General features: G+C 41.9%; 1 protein-coding gene across 2 annotated transcripts in view; it reads left to right on the forward strand.

The window, feature by feature from the left end:
* The window catches only part of tjp2b (tight junction protein 2b (zona occludens 2)), a 123938-nt gene extending 103318 nt beyond the window's left edge, over nt 1-20620 (forward strand). Inside the window, exons 19-23 of one of the 2 annotated variants that reach the window (XM_083912188.1) lie at nt 1964-2182; nt 7697-7792; nt 10432-10953; nt 15664-15749; nt 19978-20620. In XM_083912188.1, coding sequence (XP_083768314.1) covers nt 1964-2182; nt 7697-7792; nt 10432-10953; nt 15664-15749; nt 19978-20122 — 1068 coding nt within the window. In that variant the 3' untranslated portion in view covers nt 20123-20620. Of the gene's footprint in view, nt 1-1963; nt 2183-7696; nt 7793-10431; nt 10954-15663; nt 15783-19977 lie in introns of both variants that reach the window. The other variant, XM_083912189.1, reaches the window with a different exon arrangement.
* The last annotated feature ends 1580 nt before the right edge of the window (nt 20621-22200 follow it).

Genomic DNA, 22200 nt, shown 5'->3' on the forward strand with positions numbered 1-22200 from the left:
AGTATCAAGTGTAGTGGGTTTCAAGTAGTATAAAGTGAGTGGGTAATGTCAACTACCCAAATGCTAATTTTTCACTTCATAATGAGCTACCAAGCAACATCAATCCACTCCAAAATAATCCACTGTTTAGGCCTTGAAAGCGCCCCAGCTTGAAAGTAAAAGGTCAATTTGGTTTTTGGTACAGTTATTTGTAGCTTTTCCCCTCCATTTCCAGTTAGCCTTGACCACATCTTACTCACCAGCTTCACCACTAATATCTGAGGACACAGTGACACCGGTTTACAGTCAGATCTCAGACCTTATCTCATAGTAGATACAAATCTATTGTTGATATTATACTGTAAGTTCAACTTTAGTCTGGCTCAACAGCGATTTTGATTGTTTTAAAGAAATGCAAACAAGCCAAAGCCTTTTCCCCCTGTGTGGAGTAACCAGACCATATTCCAGCGTTGCAGCATTCAGGAATTCTGATCAAACTGTCAAACTAGGCGGCGCTGATCACATATGACTCAATATTCTGTTACTGTATTGTCTATTTCTTGGATTAAAATGTTGTAGGTATATCCAGTTGCCTCTAGAATCATTTTTCTCTGCACCTTTGGAAATAAAAAATTAACTGCAGTAGCGAAAATAGTCTGGTGATGCCGGGCTAACATTTCATTACAGCACAACTCAAAGTATAATAATAATAAGTTAATTTGTATAGCACCTTTAAAAACAGCAGTTTACAAAATAGACACACAAATACAGTATAAACAAAACAAATAATAATAATAGTAAAATCCAATGAGCTACAAGATAACCATACATCACACATCATTGTAAGTTAAAACCTGTGAGCTAAAAGCTGTGCATAAAGCTATGTCTAGCACAGAAACTCCTCAGTATAACACAACAGCTCAACAGCAGTACAAACACACACTGAAAACTAGAAGCTTCATGAAGGAGGATTTATTAGTGGTAGTAGTGGTGGTAAGGCAAGTTTATTTATAAAGCACAATTCAACAATGAGGTTATTCAAAGTGCTTCACATAAAACATTAAAAACATTGGGGAAAAAAAACACATGTAAAATTACATTTAAACTTGTACTCCATAAGAATTGAGATGCAGTGTTTCTAGCAGCCTTTGTGGCAGTAAGATGTAACTGCAGGGGAGCCTGTTCTTTCAGAGCCTCCATCTTGTCATGTTCACGGTCACTATGTGTGTTGACAATTGTATTTTTTTTTCTCTTTTGTGAACTTGATTGACACACATTCACCAGTCCGTCCCTTATATGTTCCCTTCTTAAATCCGTACACACACACATGTTCTTATTACACTTCTGCTCTTACTACAAACCTGACTCAGAAGTTGGAAATTCCGATTTCTGGTCACAAGTGAACGCAGCTTAGCCATTGGTGAAGATCTGGGCCGACAGACCAACAGCTGTCAGCAGCGTCACTAACATGGAGACTTATTTCCATCTAGAGAGAGAATGTCTCCACAGACACACGGATGTGAATACTCAGCAAAGAGGCAACAAGTGCTTTCATTAGTGGGTCACATGATCAGTCAGCATTGTTGATAGATAATAACTTAAAGGGCATTTAAATAGATGGAAATCTTACAGAGTACAGCTTTAAAGCGCATAAATAATGACATTTCATAGTTTCATTTCATAGTAGTACAGGACTGTTGGATCAGACTGCAGTAGTTGTAGTTTGGTGACAAATGAGTGTATGTTGTAGTTTAGTGTCATTAGTCTGTAGTGGACTGACTGACCTTCTATCTCACAGTCACCTTCATAGCAGCCACCTGTGTGTGCGCTCTGAGCATGCTCACTGTGTGTTTTCCTACTTCCTGCCAGTAGTGCTCTACAGCTCGGCTCTGTTTGTCTTTCTTTCTTCTCTCTTGTTCTTGTACTATCCGTCTGTCCATCCTTCCTTCCTGTACACCCAAGATCCATCATGTGTCTCTTCTAGCTGGAGGGAGTAGAGAGTGATCTGGACTGCCAGGACGTAGAGCGTCTGTCCTTCCTGTCCGCCATGTCCGCCGACTACCTTAGCATGGACAGTCGGATGACCTCTGACCTTGACGACACTGCCGACGAGTGCGGGGCTTACACCGACAACGAGCCCGATGTGGAGATGATGCACATCTCCGCCATCAGCCGCTCATCTGAACCTGTCACAGCTGAGGAGGTCAGGCCTCTCTCACACACACACACGCACACACACACACACACACACACACACACACACACACACACACACACACACACACAGATTACATTCAGCTAATGTCTAATAAAGTAATAACAGCTTTTAAACTGAGTCATTCAGAGAGTGAGCTCCAGGCTCCTCATATATTTTTTTTTATTGACCCCTGGGCAATAGTGGGGAATACATTCAGGTCTTATGCAGTACAATCTTTATGTATATATATATATAATTTTTTTTTTTTTATATTTCGGATTTTCAAATAGAATGCAAATACCACAATCACAGATAATCACAATACAAAAATGCATACTGTACATGACAGGCATCTGAAAAGTAAAAGGCACCAAAATAATTCAGGACACGACAAATAAATAAATAAAAGAGAAAGAAATACTTTAGTAACAACCAAAATTGCGTAGTAATGGTCTTTTATAACACTATTGTGGTGAAGATAGAGAGACTAATCACACATTCAGTCAATCATATGAGATGAGAGATTCTCCATTGATGAAGGGTTGCCATACTTTATTAAAAAAACGTATCTTATTCCTGAGTGAGTACGTTATCTTGACCTGCAACTGCTCACTTCTGAGAGCCACAGTCCAACTAGTTAACCATTGGTTGACCGTCGTGGAACAGTACTTCAATAGGTGACATTTTAGGTAGTTCCCATCGTCGATAAAGGCTAACCCCTAACTGCAGGTATTAAAAATCTTTGTCTGGTAGATGATATTTCTGTTTCAACTGCTAAAGGGACATGAAAGTTCCATTCACATAACAATGCTCAAAGCGGGCGATGCCCTTTTTAGGCCAGGACTCCAAATGTTTGTTCTGCTATAAGATAGGAATACGCCTATTTCCCCATAGGGGGAGTTTTGGGTGACAGAAAACCATCACAACCTAACATCTTATGTATTTTGAACCAAATATGGAGTGAGTGGATCATAAGAGGGTTAAAGGTAATAGTTCTGATTGACTTCACATCCCATTTATATAAAATATCAGCCATAATAATCTCATTCAGCTCTAGGCTTTCAATGTTCCACCGAGAGGGTGGGGGGTCCTCATCGTACAGTTGAGCTAGAAATCTTGATTGTGCGGCCAAATAATACAGTCTTAAATTAGGAAGTTTCAACATTCCTTTTTGCGTAGTCAAGGGTAAGTTTATCTAAAATGACCCTTGGGGACTTACCTCGCCAGATAAACCGCCTGATCAGTTTGTCCAAAGAAGTGAAACTGCAGTACAATCTTGAGGTACTCATCAAGTACAGGTTTAAATATTCTTCAAATGTTCAATGTGTATGAAGTGTCATCTAACCACATCTAAAAGCATGTGTTCGAAATGGCCACACTCGGCGTCGTAGAGAACAGCCATCCTAGAGAACAGCCATCGTGGAGAACAGCCGTCGTGGAGAGCAGCCGTCGTGGAGAACAGCCGTCGTAGAGAACAGTTGTCGTGGAGAACAGCCGTCATAGAGAACAGCCGTCGTAGAGAACAGCCGTTGTAGAGAACAGCCATCGTAGAGAACAGTCGTCGTAGAAAACAGCCGTCGTAAAGGACAGCCGTCGCGGAGAACAGCCGTCGTAAAGAACAGCAGTCGTAGAGAACAGCCGTCGTGGAGAACAGCCGTCGTAGAGAACAGCCGTCGTAGAGAACAGCCGTCGTAGAGAACAGCCGTCGTAGAGAACAGCCGTCGTAAAGGACAGCCGTCGTAAAGGACAGCCGTCGTAAAGGACAGCCGTCGTAAAGGACAGCCGTCGCAGAGAACAGCCGTCGTAAAGAACAGCAGTCGTAGCGAACAGCCGTCGTAGAGAACAGCCGTCGTAAAGAACAGCCGTCGTAAAGAACAGCCGTCGTAAAGAACAGCCGTCGTAAAGAACAGCCGTCGTAGAGAACAGCCGTCGTAGAGAACAGCCGTCGTAGAGAACAGCCGTTCATACATGAATCATACAAATGGGATTAGTGCTGCACACTTTTTTCTTTGAAGATGTTGCACACAAAAAGTGATATATGCTATTTATGTAAAATATTAATGCAGTAGGCAACAGGACAAGATTAAAGTAGGGAAGCGGTCTGGTTTAAAGCTGTCAAAAGTATCGACACAATACAAAAACATCCATGACATTTCAATACCACATGTAAAAAGAAGGTTGTTAATTAAAAAGAAAAGAAATGATCCTATTTTGTGTGCATTTGCTTTTGTTTTTTATTATTTTTCCAAATGTTGTTTTTTTATACTAGTATTGTATCCAAGTTTAATTCTGGTATTGTGACAACTAGTTTAGTTTTTTTTTGTAGCCCAACTAGTATTGACCAGTCACATTTGGTATCATGCAGTGAAACATGTGAAGAGCGAAAGTGGCAGAACACGTTGGCTGTAACACAATCTCGGAATCCAACTGCTATCATCTGACGACAATTATTAAATATCTGCATTCATATGCAAATATCTGTGTATAGAGAAAACTTCTCTCAACTTCAACTTGTCTTGTGTCTCATTCTCGTATCTCAAGATTCTAATCCAACGTTAACAAAGACCACTGTTCGGAAGAGGAAGCCAGATGGCTGGCTACACTGAAAAGCCAGAAATATCAGATGTTCGCATATTGGAATTTAGGGAGGGAATGTCTCCACAGACGCTCGGATGGTATTTCTCAACAAAGAGGCAACAAGTGCTTTCATTAGTGGGTCATATGATCAATCACCATTGTTTATACTCACTCTGTGATAGAGAGGAATGTAAAAGACAAATAACGAGATGAAAATCTTAAGGGCTGTTTCAAAGCAGCTCCTGCCACCTAGTGGATAGTGCCAACATGTTGAACTCTGGGCGACATCTGCTTCATACCCTTACTGCTGTGATTGAAACCACTTTCCCTCTGCTGCCTTCTCTCATTGAAATGACTGGTGGCAGCAAGTAACCACGCAGTGGTGTGAAAGCCCCTTTACTTTCCACCACTGCTTATCACAGTCAAGGCCTCAAGACTGTTCAGCTGAGACCAGACTGTCTCACTCATTGTCTGTGTTCAAATGTTATTTCAATATCATCAACTGATTTCATGCATTGATCATCATTCACATATGTTGTTTCTCCTCTTCATCCAAAGCACTCCCTAACTGTCTTGGCCAAGTGTTAAGAGCATTATGATGATATGTATTCAGACACATAAAAAAACAGGAGCCGCAGATGCCGAAGTTTTCCTGCTTTCACTCTCAGGATGCTGCTGCCATCTGTAGTGCACACAGGAGATAACAGCTCCAAGCCCGCCATGATAGGAGAATACCACCATCAGTACTTTCTGTACAGCTGTTGTATCTCAGAAAATGAGGTGACACCATCTTTAAAGTCTGTATCTGCAGTGTGTGATCTGATCATTTATTAAGGAACAGAAACATATGGTGAAACTGTCAAGAGAAGATTCCCTTTCAGGCCTTGTCTATTCTGCTTTGAAAAATATCTTTCTAAATCCTTTTATTTATTTATTTTGTTAGAGAAGGCTAAACTGGAAAGATATCAAGGAGCAACATTAAACTGAACAAGCCCCAAGTCTAAGGGCAAGTCCACACAAAGACGCCTTTTCCTGTAACCGCACAACTTAAGTATCGTTTGTCCGACTATCCACACGTAGCCGGCGTTATCAGAGACGGAAAACAGGATCTTTAGAAAACGGGTCCCAGAATGGTAAGATTTAAAAACGCCCTCCATGCTGTTGTCGTCTGGATGTTACTTTGTTAAAAGATGCCATGATTTCCCCACCTCCGACCTCTAACTCTGCGGCGTCACATAACAACAACAGTGCTGCTGCTTGATAGGAGAGAGACGGACCCATAGACTGTTTACTGAACTGGACTCTGAGCCACATGCATGGGAATGAATGAGGCCCAGCACAGATTTCTCCCTTTTCCCTGATGCTCTGAATAAGGAGCTAAACTGCGCTCTAGTCTCTTTTTCTAAATCCAGGTTTAAGAAGGTGTGAAAAGTCTCTAAATGTAGTGAGAAAGTGAACTAGGGCTGAAACAATTACTCGAGTAACTCTAGTTCCTCGATTACAAAAATCTCAGCCTCAATGATTTGTTTAATTCCTATCTTGCGTGTTCTGCGCCCTGTTAAGCACAGGGTTCATTGTTCCACACGGACTGTTTTTGCTGATGCCCACCACTACATCCGGAAAAAGCAGAGAATAAGTTTGGGATGATCTCACACTTAAAAAGGAAGCCAAAAAGGGTGAATGTGTCCACTGTTAACTAGAACTGTTCTACCACAACTGCAGGACATCGATGATTCAGTGTCTGAGCTGAAAGCAGCCCGTTGTTAACGCCACTTCACCGAGCCCAGCTGTTCAGGTTTGAGGAGGGTGGTTGCCGTAGTTACGGAAAAACAGGAAGAGAATGGGTAACATTAGCTGTCCTTGTGAATGCCTCAGTTTTTAATTACAATGTTAAACAGAACGTCACCTCCCTGATCAGTCTTTATAGTTTTGTTTGAGTAAATGTGTCAGTTGAGTTTTGTTTGTTACAGTAAACATAAAGAGAGCGAGTTCTTCCTGATAATATCCATCTCTAATTCATTTATAAATTAATCTGTTTGTCTTTAAACCTCTTTGAGTAAACACGTGTGTCAGAGAGAATTTTATGCACCACTTGAATTGTTTAAATAGTAAACTTATACAAACAAAAACACGCACACATACACACACACACACACACACACACACCCCTGTTAGGTTACAACACCAAATAGGCCTACCCCAGACATAAAACATTTTTGCGCAAAATATATATATATTTTTTTATACAATTACTCGATTAATCAATGGAATAATCAGTAGAATACTCAATTACAAATATAGCTGCAGCCCTACGGTATCCGCCTGTGAGTGCTTTGGGACGGGGAAGGGGCTCCCAGCAGCACCCTATGCTCGTTGAGGACACTAACTGCACAGTGATCGGTGCATCAGAGTCCAGAACAGCACAAAAGTCTCCACTAACACCAGAAACAGTGGACACATTTCTCTCTAGAATGGAGGAGGATTTGGGAAGTCTCCAGATTTGGAGAGGAACTCTCCTGTGTTTGTATTCTCCACAGCGTCTCTCTGTCTCTTCTCTGTTGTTGGTGTATTTCTGTGGCAGTTACAGCTCCACATCCAGGCCTGGCATGTGTACTACAGCGTATTTAGTCGGTTTCACTGGTTTCCTGTGGACGGAAAACTTTTTAACGACAAAGAAAAAAAGGTTGTTTATGATAGTTTGGATGTACCCTAAGTGTGTGTGTGTGTGTGTGTGTGTGTGTGTGTGTGTGTGTGTGTGTGTGTGTGTGTGTGTGTGTGTGTGTGTGTGTGTGTGTGTGTGTGTGTGTGTGTGTGTGTGTGTGTGTGTGTGTGTGTGTGTGTGTGTGTGTGTGTGTGTGTGTGTGTGTGTGTGTGTGTGTGTGTGTGTGTGTGTGTGTGTGTGTGTGTGTGTGTGTGTGTGTGTGTGTGTGTGTGTGTGCGCAGATCTTGCGCAGGTACAGTCCAGACATCAGAAGTCGCATGCGGAAAATCAGCAGCCGCGACATCCTCAACAGGTCCAGCCCTCCAGCAGACAGCAAGGTGAGGGACACATACAGGATCTCCACCTCCCTCTGGACACACTGTTACTGTGTCATCCCCATCCACCCAACTGTGACCATTTACTGCTTTTTTTTTTTTTGTTTTACATCATTGTGAATCTGACTGTTGGTCAGACATTTTATACAATAAACACGGAACGGATTAATGGGAAGAATATTCTACAGATGAATTGATAAATCTAGTCGTCATTATCCAGGGTAATCAATCAAAGATGACATTATTCTCAGTAGCAGACTGTAAGTATGAAAGCCTACAGTGACTCTGACTCTAACCGACTCTCATGCACCCTGGCAGCTCTTTACCTCCATGGAAAGGAACAAACTGCCCTTCCCTCTGAGGAATGACCTAATATGGAGAGACCACTCTAGCTGCAGTTCTCCAACATCAGCTCATTGGACCAGATGGGTACCCAGAATTCACCCCAGTTTTTGGTACATGGTGGTGGGCCTGTGTATAGCAGTGATGTTCAGCTTTAAAGGGGAATTTCAGTATTTTTCAACCTGGATTTCCCCATGTACAGTATACGCTGCAGCCTGTATGCAGTGAACTGCAAGCTGCAAGTGAGCTGCAATGTAATCAAATGCGGCACCTGCACACCGACAATATAGGTCAACTAAAAGTGTAAGTCTTTACACTGACAGGCTCAGATTGTTATAATAAGTGTCTTAAAATCTGGTTGTGAAATCTCAGGGGATATTGCCAGAAGAGAGCGGAGTGGTTTAGGTTTAGTTTAGTGTAGTTTAGTTTTTTTATTTCGAACATGTGAAAGGAATAGACTTAGACTTAGACTTCTCTTTATTGATCCTTTGGGATGAACTCCCGCAAAGAAATTGAATTTCCAGCAGCTTACAAAAACGTGGGAAAGGGAGGTATAAAAAAATACAGTATAAGATAAACACTAAACTCTTAGCTAAATAAATACAGAAAGTATAAAAAAACAACAGTAAACAATAAACTCTTAGCTAAAAAAAATACAGAAAGTATACAGTATAAACAGTAAACAATAAACTCGATGTAGATGTAAGAATAAAGCTAAAATAGAATTCACAGAGTTAAATCAGATAAGTTAAATGTAGAGGAAATGTATAAGATCAAATATGTTTGGCTGTATATGACAGAAATGAGCAGTAAGATTAAATAATTGCACTTAAGTGGTGGATAAAGTTATTGCACAAAGAAAAGAAGATAACTGTCCAGGTGTGTAAGAGTATATTATTAATTGCACAGTGAGTGGCTCCCACTCCCCCCCTTCCCTCCTCTTTCTTTCCTCCTCACCCTGAGTGAGGAGTTGTAGAGTGTGATGGCCTGAGGGACAAAGGAGTTCTTGAGCCTGTTGGTCCTACACTTGGGCAGGAGCAGTGTTCCACTGAACAGGCTCATCTGGTTGCTGATGACTGTGTGCAGGGGGTGGCTGGCATTGTCCATAATGTCCTGTTTAGCTGTAAAATGAGATGGTTTGCCCCGGCAATTGTGATTTATATTGTAATTGGGATATGAAATTACCTATATCATCATATGAGATTTTGGTCGTATCGCCCAGCCCTACGACGTACTAAACCAAACAAAAGCCTTTTTTCTGATCCTAACCAAGTGGTTGTCTTGTCAAACCCTAACCATCATCTTTTGTTGGCTAAAATAGGTCACATAACGGTGTTTTTGGTGCGTTGTCATTGTCCGACCTTCAGTCACCGTTTTACAAATTTCTGTGCATAACTTTTCGTACAACATCCTACAAACCTGTTCATGAAGTAATTTCAATAATAATACTACCAGCTACCTTGATTTTTGTTGGGGTCAGTTTGTTCTCAACCAGTACAAATATTGCACCCATATAATTTAACAATTATCAGAAGGTACTGAATGATTTATTACTGAATCAATATCGAAGCATTTAGAACAATATCAACAATATCAAATCTTGACCTAAAGAATCGGAATGGAATCGAATCGTGAGGTTCTTGACAATACCCAGCCCAACACAACAGTAACAGAATCTTGATTCCTATTATAAGCAATTTAATTAAAGTTCATGAGCAGTCACTTACACTGCGTCAGTCGACTCCTCGACTCTGATTAGTTGTTTTCCTTTGGGCACGGTGGAATCTGGAAGGAACATGTTGAGAGGACATAAATGTATGTAATAAAAGTTACAACTTCAGTTGGGCGGTTGAGGCCCTGCACTCTCTGTTTACATCCTACCTGAAGTGTCGCTCCTACCAGGTGACATGAAAAAGGATCAGTGTCTGAACCACAAAGCCTGACAACAGAGGTTCCACAAGGCTCTGTCCTGGGCCCTCTACCCTTCTCCTTCCACACATTACTGTCATCAAAATCAAGGAAAACATTTTGGATAAACAACCAAATTAAGCCTGGTAAATCACCAAAAGCAGATTTTAGCCTTCAGACAACATGCTGTGGTCATCAAAGCTAAGGTAGTCATCAGTGTTTCTGTGATGATAGTCTCAGTATGGAGCACACAAGCTGCATTATGGACTTTCTGCTTAGTTTGTGTTGTGTGTTTGTTGTTTATGATAAAAGTCTGAATTTTACCAGAGCACCGTCAGTATAACACACTGTAAGTATCTGTTCTGGCTCTAACGCTCCCCCTCTTCGGTCAGGTAAAACTGTCTCTGAGGGACGACCCGGTCCTCGTATCAAGCTCCACCAACCTACACCATCATCACCGTCAACACCACCCTCCACCCCCCAGCTCCAGCCGAAGTTACGATTCTCCCTCCAGCAGCAGCCCCGCCAGCAGCAACAACGACCCTCCACCACTCATCTCCCGTTCAGCCCCCTCCTCCGACCCGCCTCTGCCTCCGGCTCACAACTTCAACTCCTGCAGCAAACTGTGGCCCATGGGAGCGCTCCAACCCCCCACCACGCCAAAGCCCAAGCCCAAGCCCAAGCCCAAGCCCAGCAGCTACGGAAGCACAGCAGAGGCTTCAGTTGACTCCCCTGCAGCTCTGCCCAGTGCAACAGAGGCAGCCTGTAGTAAGCAGGAGGTGGGAGCAAAGGACAGCCCTGTGGAGGATCCGTCCTTGAAGTCCTTCCTGGGGAAGATCAAGGCCTTCGAGAAGATGGATCACTTTGCCAGAGCACAAAGGGTGCTGGAACTGCAGGAGGCACAGAATGCCAGGGTGGGCATAGCTCAGTGTTCTCATTGGTCATCTGTAGTGTCATGAAACAGAAGTCAGGGTGTGTAAAAATTACAAGGGCAAATACCAGCATGTTATTGTTGTTCAAGTACAGCAGCAAACAAGGTGCAAAAATGAGTGGGTAAAGTAAAAATACAAATCATATTAGCATTAAACAGTATTATCTTGGCCAATCCCCATAGTTGTTTTTATACCTTGTTGCACCAGTTACAGTGGCTTGATGAAAAAGTGAAGAGCAATGAAGAGGGCAGAGAGTATACATGTATGACATCACTTCTGGAGGGATGAGGTCTGGAGCACACTTATATAATCAACCCCTTGACTTGCACTGGCTCACAGGTTTTTGTCTTTCAGAGGCTGTAGCAGGCTGCAGATATTGGTATCAGACAAAACTAGAGGATCTCAGGAATCCATGTCATTCTAGCAAAACTGGCATGTCCATTTTCAAAGGGGTCCTTGACCTCTGATCTCAAGATATGTGAATGAAAATGGGTTCTGTGGGTCCCCACGAGTCTCCTCTTTACAGACATGTCCACTTTGCATACATACATGACATAAAAACATGCAGTTTTTTGTATTATTTTCACCTCTAAATGGAGTATTGTAATATTTCTACAAACTGGGTTCCATAAACAGTGTTGAATGTCATGAATTGGGTCGGCCTTTAAAGCTGAGACTTCAATGAGCCCAGTTGTGTCCATTTGTGATGATGTTAGTCCTCATAGGAGACATTTCACTTTCCAACAAGATATTTTTATGTAATAATGAATACATGTGTGTTATTATTATTATCATTGCATTCGGTGTAATTCTGTTACCAAGAAACCTTTCTTATTTTAACAACATATCAGTTATCTCATGTCACAAAATATTCTCATTAATAATATAATAATATATAGTTATACAGCACCTTTGAAAACAAAGTTCCAATGTGATTTACAATAATAAAAAAACAATAATAATAAAACACAAGATATAAAACAAGATGATACAATTAGAATAATTACAACAAATACCATCTGTTAAGAAAAAGCCGAAAGATAGAAGTGAGTTTTAAGAAGAGAATAAAGGAAGATACTGAGTCTGCCTGAGGTACCCAGGCTGTAGCTCCACAGCTGAGGGGCCCAGACAGCAAAGACCCGGTCACCTTTAGTGACAAGATGCCGGTCTGGTCAACATATTCACATCAACGACTTCGTATGATATCTTGCGAAATATGAGTTACAAAACATGACATTCTGTTTAACACTGTGAAACTGCGACTGGTACTTCAGTGGGAAGGTTAAGTTTAGGCAACAAAACACCTGGGTTAGGTCTATAAAAAAGGTTGTGGTTTGGCCTAGTACTTCAGGAACACAAAGAGCAGTCCCCTGTTATTCCTGTTTTTTTGGTAGCCATCCCCCACCCTCTCATCTCATCTTCATCTGCTTATCTGGGGTCGGGTCAGCTTTAGCAGGGGACCCCAAACTTCCCTTTCCCGGGCCACATTAACCAGCTCTAACTGGGGGATCCCGAGGCGTTCCCAGGCCAGTGTGGAGATATAATCTCTCCACCTGGTCCTGGGTCCATGGGGAACCATGGCCTCCTCCCAGCTGGACGTGCCTGGAACACCTCCCTAGGGAGGCGCCCAGGGGGCATCCTTACTAGATGCCCGAACCACCTCAACTGGCTCCTTTCAACGCAAAGGAGCAGCGGCTCTACTTCGAGCTCCTCACGGATGGCTGAAATTCTCACCCTATCTCTAAGGGAGACTCCAGCCACACTCCTGAGAAAACCCATTTCGGCCGCTTGTACCCGCGACCTGGTTCTTTCGGTCATGACCATAGGTGAGGGTAGGAACGAAGATTGACCAGTAGATCGAGAGCTTTGCCTTCCGGCTCAGCTCTCTTTTCATCACAACGGTGCGGTAGAGCGTCTGCAACACCGCCCCCGCTGCTCCAATTCGCCGAGGTACTTGAACTCCTTCACTTGGGGTAAGGACTCATTCCCTACCCGGAGTAAGCAATCCACAGGTTTCCTGCTGAGAGCCATGGCCTCAGATTTAGAGGTGCTGATCCTCATCCAAGCCGTTTCACACTCGGCTGCGAATCGATCCAGTGAGTGCTGAAGGTCACTGACCGACGATGCCATCAGGACCACGTCATCTGCAAAAAGCAGAGACGAGATCCTCAGCCCACCGAACTGCAACCCCTCCCCACCACGACTACGCTTCAATATCCTGTCCATGAAAATCAGAAACAGGATTGGTGACAAAGCACACCCCTTGCGGAGGCCAATCCCTGGGAACGAATCTGACTTATTGCCGAGGATCCGGACACAGCTCTCGCTTTGGGTGTACAGAGATTGGATGGCCCACAGAAGTGACCCCCTCACCCCATACTCCCGCAGCACCTCCCACAGTATCTCCCGAGGGACCCGGTCATATGCCTTCTCCAGATCCACAAAACACATGTAGACTGGATAGGCATACTCCCAGGCCCCCTCAAGGATCCTTGTGAGAGTGAAGAGCTAGTCTGTTGTTCCACATCCAGGACGGAATCCACATTGTTCCTCTTCAATCTGAGGTTCCACTATAGGACGAACCCTCCTTTCCAGAACCTTGGAGTAGACTTTGCCAGGGAGGCTGAGTAGTGTGATACCCCCTGAACACAGTTACTCCATTAATAAATATGTGGATTACATACAAATTACAATGTGTTTTGTAGGAACAGGGAATGAAAACAGAAACACAGGGCTTTAACTGGGATGAGATTGTTTCTGTGTGGACTGTGAGTATATTTTAGTCTGGCACGCTGCTGTTCAGTAATCCAAGTGCTGAGATAAAACCTGACATCTGGCCATGCTCTTCCACTATCTCAACTATTGGGCTTAGGGCCGCCCAAGACCTTGTGATCAGTTTAAAGACAACAAACAAAGTGTTTTTTTCCCTATCTCAGAAATGATAAGCTGTGTAGCCAGGCTAAGCCACACTACAGTAATCCTAACAGGAAAGAATGAAGTGGTGGGCAGAACCAGCTGGGATAGTTATGATGTGCAGGGTCCTGCGGGGGAAATAACAATCAACAACTCTCATTAAAACAAAACTTTTCTCATTATAACACAATAAATTGGTATGTTGGAGGAGGGAGAAGAGTCATTGGAGAATACTCTGTAAGTAGTGATGTCCAAATGAGGCTTTGCAGAGCTTATTAAACCATTGTTTGTATTTACCATAGACTGTATAAAAAATGGACGTAGCATACCCGTCGAGATTCGTTCTCTTAACTTGATCAAATCATATTCACCTCTGGGAGCCGCCATCTTGTCAGACTTTGACTCCGCCTCATTTCCTCTTACCAAAAAAGGGCATGTATGTGATGTTGGGGGGAGGGAGATACATCCATCTGGCTGACGTAGAGAAGTGAGGGCCAGAGGCGAGCTGTCACTCAAGAGGCCACGCCCCTAATTATTCATAAACTTTAACCTCCAATAAAATAAAAACAAGCCTGGTCCAAAACTTTTTGGATTCGACCCCCTCAGTGTTTTCATGGAGATATGACCTAAACATACAGACTAGAATGTTATTTTCTACCAGTCCTTAAATAGGTTTGATTATGCTGTGAAAAAGGCCTGTTTAACATGGGGCTCAATGAGAAACTGCTCTATTATGAAACCTGCTCCTGGTGGCACTTCCTTATTGGATCAACCAGGAAGTCACTATGGTGGGGGCTTGGTATTTACTGAGCCCACTAGATGGAAAGGCTCAATAAATGATAATTCAGTGTGTTTTCAACCCTTTGTTGAACAGATTGCACCATCTAGTGGAAAATAAAGAATAGGATTCCTACAGCTTCATGAAGCTTCATTTGCCCATCACTGTAACCTACCATGCTTATCATCATCAATCCACCCACCCATCATTGTCCATGTAAAATTTGTTTTGTTAAAACAGAGTTAAGCAACAATAGCCTGTGGTAATGTAGAGGGTCTGGTTGTTGTTTTCCATGTTCCCACCACACATATGGTGGGAATGACAATAAGATGGGATAAACTCGATGTACAAATGTTCACTGTGAATGGTGCAAAGGGTATAAAAATGTTAATGTCTGTGGTTTATAATGCATTGAGTGGTAGAACAAAACAAAGACGAAAACAACACGTTATATTTTTTCAGTTTTTTACACTTTTCTTAATCTTTGTCTCATAATTAGGAGATAAAAATGATTAATCATTATAAGATACAGATCTCGTAAAAGGGATAGTTCACCCCCTAAATCCCCCTCTCTCTAATATAATTGAACTAGATGGAACATGGAAAAAACATATTTGAAAAACTCAACGGCAGTGTCTTTCTCGAAGTAATGACCCAGTTACTCAGGAGAATCCACAGACCTGCTGTGAGTAGACTAGAAACGACTGTCTTCCTAATTGTTTTGGGTGAACTGTCCCTTTAATTTTAAGACTTGTTTCTCCAAATCTTTTTACTTTCTGTGAATGCTTTATACTTTAGTAGCATTGGACCCCCCCCCCCCCCCCCCCCCAAAAAAAAAAAACAACCTATAATCTACCAATATTGAAACATGGTCTTGTATATTTCTTACAGTGAACTTCATTGTTGTAGCTCTGTAACATTTTCTAAGCATGCAGCGTGCAGCTGCATGTTAGTTTGGATGCCAGTCATAACAGACTTAATCAACTCATTTGTGTTTCCAGTTGGAAATTGCTCAGAAGCACCCAGACATCTATGCTGTTCCTCTGAAGACAGCCAAGCTGGATCACAGTCGCCCACAGCCTATCGGGTAGGCTCACTACTGCCATAAGACTGCTCCGCTGTGAGTGTGTTTGTCAGCATGTCTGTGTCTCTGCAGTGTTTCCTTACCTCCCAGTTGACAAGATATCACTGACTGCAGCCTGAGAGGCTTGAATTGACTGTAAAAGTAATAGACTACAGATAACTAACACATTTTTTTACAATTGTAATCCTTAAAATTTCTGTCCTGGTTGACTCGGAGACACCTTTGCAACAACAAAGTGTGGTTTAGTCCTAACAAACACACTAGCAAACTCCTTGGGCAGCTGTTACATCACAAATACAACAGAGGAGCAGCTGTTGTGTCTGTTTACCATGCAGACACTTAGTTTAAATAAATAAATCAGTCAGTAATCTACCCTTTTTCATCATGTAATCAGCAACTGCTATCTGATTTCATGCTGCATTTGCCCATCCCCTGCATAGTTAGGTTCACTGTGTACACTTTTGGAGCAATTTTTATGCCGGCCATTTTGAAATTCCAAAATGGCTGCCATAAAAATGTCTGTAAAGGTGGCAACATTGTTTTTTTGGATTCCCCAAGTTCTGCAGATTCCAAAAATGTATAGGTCAACAAATACCCCAAAAAATCCCACAAAAGTACTGTTTGTACACAGTGAACCTGACTAGCAGCTTAATTTGGCTTCTCCTCACTGTGTTCCATCTCTAAATGCAATATTTAAAACTGATCTGCTGTCAAAAAATGCCCCCAATGACCATGTTTGGCATTTAACAACAACAGTAAACAGTGAGGCTGATATCAGTGAGATCAGACTACAGTAACACTTGATTGCTAATGCAAAGAGGGGTAGTTACTGAAAGTGAAAACATTGAATGGCTATTGCTAAAAGAAAAATATGCAGCAAATAGATGGTGTTAAAAACAACAAAATCTTAAGGATTATAACTTTATGCTACATATGATGCGGAATGTACTGGCATGCATTCCCTATAGACGAATCCGGCGAAGTACAGGAAGTGAACAAGCCTCCATTACTGCGTTGGCGTCTCTCTCCAGTATGGACGTAATTGAATGGGAGCTGTCATTAGAAGTGAACCTTTTCTACAACCTTCATAAACCTTTACCTCATGAAGAGTTCTAGTAATTATTTACCTCCATCACTGATGAACTCAGCTACTTGACGTTTACATTGTGGTCATCAGGTTGCCCTAGTTAGAGCAACTTAGGTTATATTTCACAATAACAGCACATTGAGTTAATTTACTGTGTGTGACTACGGCAGCCTTGATAGAGGTGTCTAACGTGAGCTAGCTAAGCAGTGTTATCTTAGCTCGGCAGACTCATGCTGTTCACTGTGAGACGAGTGTGAACCAAAACTGAGCCACTGTTGCTGATGGGAACAAAGTCCTCTCTGTTAATATTTTTGATTCAGTTCTGGAGAACATCTGCACGCTCAGGGAATCCATGTAGTCCGTACGGCCTCAGACAGGGGCACTCTATATGAGGTAAAGGTTTGAATCCATGTAGACCGTACGGCCTCAGACCGGGGCGCTCTTCATGAGGTAAAGGTTTGAATCCATGTAGACCGTACAGCCTCAGACAGGGGCGCTCTTCATGAGTTAAAGGTTTGAATCCATGTAGACCGTACGGCCCCAGACAGGGGCGCTCTTCATGAGGTAAAGGTTTGTGTCGTTCATTCAGTTTTGTTTCCAAAGTTGAAGTTTCCCACTGCTGTTGGAGCAGCAGAGAATTGCACAGGTTCTTCCCGACTCCCTAGACATCGTTGTCAAAAGTAATGCTGCAGGTACAGGTAATAGCAGAAAAGGTTCACTTATTATGACAGCTCCCATTCAAGCGTGCGCATTCAGGAGGGAGACACCACCACAGTAATGGTGGCGCAGCTAGATGGAAAAACACACAAACGTCTCGCCAGATTCGTCTATATGTGCAGTATATTGTGAAATGTACTGCAGAGTACATACTGTAAAGCATAGCATACACACATATTTTTGAATGATACTGTTTGTCATTACTTATACTGCAAAAGCTGACAAGCATAAAGCCCCCTAAAAAGACGCTTTGCGCTGGCCATTTCATTCATAGAGGAGGAGGCCCAATGCAGCGGCGTGCCCCACTCAGATTTGCTTCTCTGCCGCTGCGCTCAAAGCTCAAATCAGTTGAAGTTTGACCTTGTTGCCGCTGACCTTTCAAAAGTGCAACCAATGACATAGAAGCTTTGAGTGTGACTTTTCTGTTTCCTAGGCAACCAGAGAGCGACATCAAGCCGGTTAGAAGGATGGAGGAAAAACGTATTGTTTATGTGTCCAAGTTTCAACTATTTAACATTACACTAAAGTCGTATCAGGACCTCAGAAGAAAATGTAATGATCGAGGTTTATAAGCAGCACAGCAGGTTTGTGAATAGGCAGGTTATGAGCTAACAGTTGTTTTAATACTAACGTTGATTTAGCCGTATACTGAAGAGTAAACTCACAGTGAGCCAAGCGTAAAAATCTGATCGTGTGAAGGCCCCTTACGTAACTGCATAATTGAAATATGTCTTTGATTGGTTAACCCATTTGGACTGGAGTCTATGGTTATGGTTATAGATATACAATAGGGTCAGTGAAAGGCAAGTTCTGGTTTTATACAAATGTCATATTTTTTAATATTGTACATACCAAGTTACTATCTCTACTTACTATATCTTAAAAACCATCACCAAGCTTTCATGGGTCAGAAACACAAACAATCTGACAAGTAAATTATTGCCCAAACCGTCCATCTATCTGCCAACATCAGTTACAGTTTATAAACCCACTTCTTTCTGCTTCACCTTCCATCCAAAGTGATCAGAGGTTTTAAAAGTGGGAGACGTGCCTCCCCAGGGTGTTTCAGGGGAGGCTCAGTGGATAGAAGTAAATTATTATTACATTAATTATCAATTTAGTTATCACAAGAAGATCACATAATATAGCCTAAATGTGTGTGATCTATGTAAAGAGATACAGTAGTAGGGAGCGTCTCTTCCCAAGCTTTGTCTGTCTCAAACTTTGAAAAGTCCTAATTTAGATTATCTGGATAATCATCCGTCTGATCTTCTGGCAACTTGTGTTTCTTGATCTGTTTGACAATACTTTAGTGTTTCCACTGTATTCCCAGAATCCACAGTTAAAGGTTGAATATGTAGAATCTTTATCAACAACTATATTTAAAAATAATAATAATACACGCACAGGGCATTTTGAGGAGTACAGAATGAAAGTGTTGCTTTTCCATAAAAAATATATTTAGTCTGAATTAATATTTAAAAATGTTTGAGGGGTTTGACAATGACTTTCTGTCCCGTTGTGTTTCCATGGTAGCAGCCAATAGCGTTGGGCGTTGATGGTTGCCAGGGTTGTCTGTTGTTAGGTGCAGCTACTGTAGGCTGGCACTGGGTGAAATGGAGTTTGCCAATCCTGCAGCTGCTTCTGAGCCTCAGTGAAGGGGGCGTTATTTGTCCCAGCAGCTGAGTGAGGGGAGACGGGCAAAAAACAGAGTCAATATAGGCCGAGCATTCACTCCATGGACTGAGAGAAAGGACAGAGACGCCATTAAAACGTACGCCCGAATGGCGACGTTTCTCCTTGATCGCTAACATCACTTTCATCTTTACCTAGCTGAACATCTAACGCTAAAGGCTAACGCTAACTGTCGGTCAAACTCCTCTGCAATACTTGTTTTTCAAAATTAGTGGTTATCCTGTATGATTCATCACTGACATGGAGCAGACTGATCGCTTGACACACTTGGCAACGAACCTGGCAACCCAACTGCTGGAATTATTTATTATTATCGATCTTGAGACACAAGATGGCGGTGTTCTGCTCATTCTACATATTCATCCTTTAAGTTGGTACAACATTGGAGTTATGTGGCGCTCTTATACTATGTGACCTGAATTCTTTCTTTGCTCCGGATGTAATTTCTACAGTAATGCATACATGTATTACATATGAATTACAGTGCATTACTATGTATGAACAGTGAATGAGGACAGCCTGAGATATTTCACATGGGAACCATAAATGTCTGTACACTGTTTAGTGGTAATTATTCCAACAGTTGTAGCAATATTTATGTGTGGCCCAAAGTGATGGGCCAACTTGCCAAATTGTCACTCAGCAAATGCATAGTGTTGCCAAGGCTAGTAAAGCATGTTGAACTGGAAGTGTGGCAGGACTCAGCACAGCTTATTTTCTGTGTCTTTCCAGCTCCAGCTCCCGTCCTGAGCCCCAGACTCCTCTGTCTTCCAAGGAGGGACGTCCCTTCTACTCTAGCAAAGAGGAGGCAGAGGAGGAGGCAGCGCCAGGATACTTCACCGCCAACTCCTTCCAGTACCAGGACACCCAGCTGTAGGGTCAGCACACAGCAGTTGTGCCAGCTCTCAGCTTCCTGGACGTACATATACACATACTCATGCACTGCATATGCAGTCTATTTACACACATACCATTCCATCATGCCCTGCACAAGTAAGCTGCTGACTTTGAAATGACTCTGGCTTCTTTGATATTGAAGGAAGAAAAAACTTTTTCTTTTGCTTCAAGGAAGTTAAAGCAATCTGTACTATCCATCTGGATAGGAACACACTGTCTTCACTTTACTTTTTATGCTGTATATGATTGTTTCTTTCTTATGTACCACTTTCAACGGTCAAAACGGAGTGATACAAGCCACTTTTTTTCTTGCCTATGCAACTCTTCAGTTTGTGCACAGCAACTGAAACTTATTGCCACTAGTTTTGCCCTCACAAAAACCTTAACAAACCTAAAGAACACAATGCGCTTTATCACATCTATCCCCTTCTTTTTTAAGCTCTTATTATTACCAGCTTTAATCTATATATTATTACATATAGCGTATAAATATATATATATAAATATATATACATGTATTTAAAGTCAAGTGTTTATACTCTGTCTTTGCATTCCTTCGTATATGACAATGCCTGTGTATACAGTATATATATATATACCATATACTATATATATATATATATATATATATATATATATATATATATATAGTCTATCTAGTAATACTGGAATTTGTTACAATTTTTTGAAGTGCCTTTTACTTTCATAGTCCCATGAGGTTTGGGTTGTCTTCCTCTGCCCCTAAGCCACCCAGCCGTACTAAAACCTCTGCTGCTGTAAAGCTTAAAGGGAAACCAGGGAACCAGTGACACCAAAATCTCAATGCTGTCCCCACACACTGAACTTTCTCCCATCTGCCATGTGTAATAAAGAGAAACACTGTGTGATCTCTAGAATCCAATCAAAAGCAACAGTCCAACAACAGTTTGAAATTTCAAACTGAGATAATTAGAGTTGGTCAGAGTTGTAATGTGTAAAGGCCCGGTCACTCCAGCATTAAAACAGCCATATTTTGTGGCAAAATCAATACATTTCAATTGAATCTGCTAAATCTGTGGACTATTTTGCAAGGGTGCAGTAAATCTGCACAAACCCTTTGAGTCAGGTTCAATTTTGGTGAACTTGAACACTGGTCATTAACCAATAGTGAATTGTATTGCGAGTGCTGATCCTTGGAGAGCCAGAGAGTCCAGCTAGAAGCTATCATAGCTTATTGGCTGTGTTGCACTTTCATATAACACCCTTTGTCTAAGTTTACACTGCTCCACAAGAGGCATGGATTTTATATAATTATGAGGCAAAAGTCCAGGGTAAAATTATGTCTCTTGAAAAAACTGTGTAATGTGTCACCAATTTAAATTGGTGAGTTATATAAAAACGGACCCCCAGTACAGTTGTCATGAACGGGGGAAATTAGCTCTAGAGACCAAACCTTGTTTTGTACCAGGCTGTAAACATGTTTATTTCTGCAGTAAAGTTGGACATGTTTAACACTGTGGTCTATTAGACTCTGGAGGAACTGCAGTTCAGCAGAGGAAGGTTTTTCGCTTGAATAACATACAGGGATAAACATTGTTTTTCAGCATCTTGCTGATATATTACTAATCACTAAACACATGACATAAAATAGTGTTAGCTTAATTTAGTATCAGGACAGTCGTTTAACTTTGTGTTAGCTTTAAAGAAGGATTTAGGACCTCTTGTGATATCAAAATTAACATGTTCGTAGCAGTAAAATATTGAAAAAAACAACTGTTATGTTATTCCATGCTGCATAATTTTGGTATTTCTTTTATTAGAACATTCCAAAGCAGCACAAAGGTCTGTCTTTTTCTAGGAGTCCTTACATGCAGTCTATAGTCAGAACGGATCTGAACCCTGTCCCAAGATGGCTGCAGCTGAGACACATCTCACAAGCCCAACTGTGACGTCTACACGCATATATCTGTGATGTGACTAGCACCAGCATGTTCCCTGGCTAGCATGTTTGTTACTTGTGGGCCACAGGAGATTGCTGTTGTTGCAGCACCACGGTTCACCAATTATTGTAAGCAATTT

Source organism: Echiichthys vipera (assembly GCF_963691815.1).
Source record: "Echiichthys vipera genome assembly, chromosome: 4".
NCBI classification, from domain to species: domain Eukaryota; kingdom Metazoa; phylum Chordata; class Actinopteri; order Perciformes; family Trachinidae; genus Echiichthys; species Echiichthys vipera.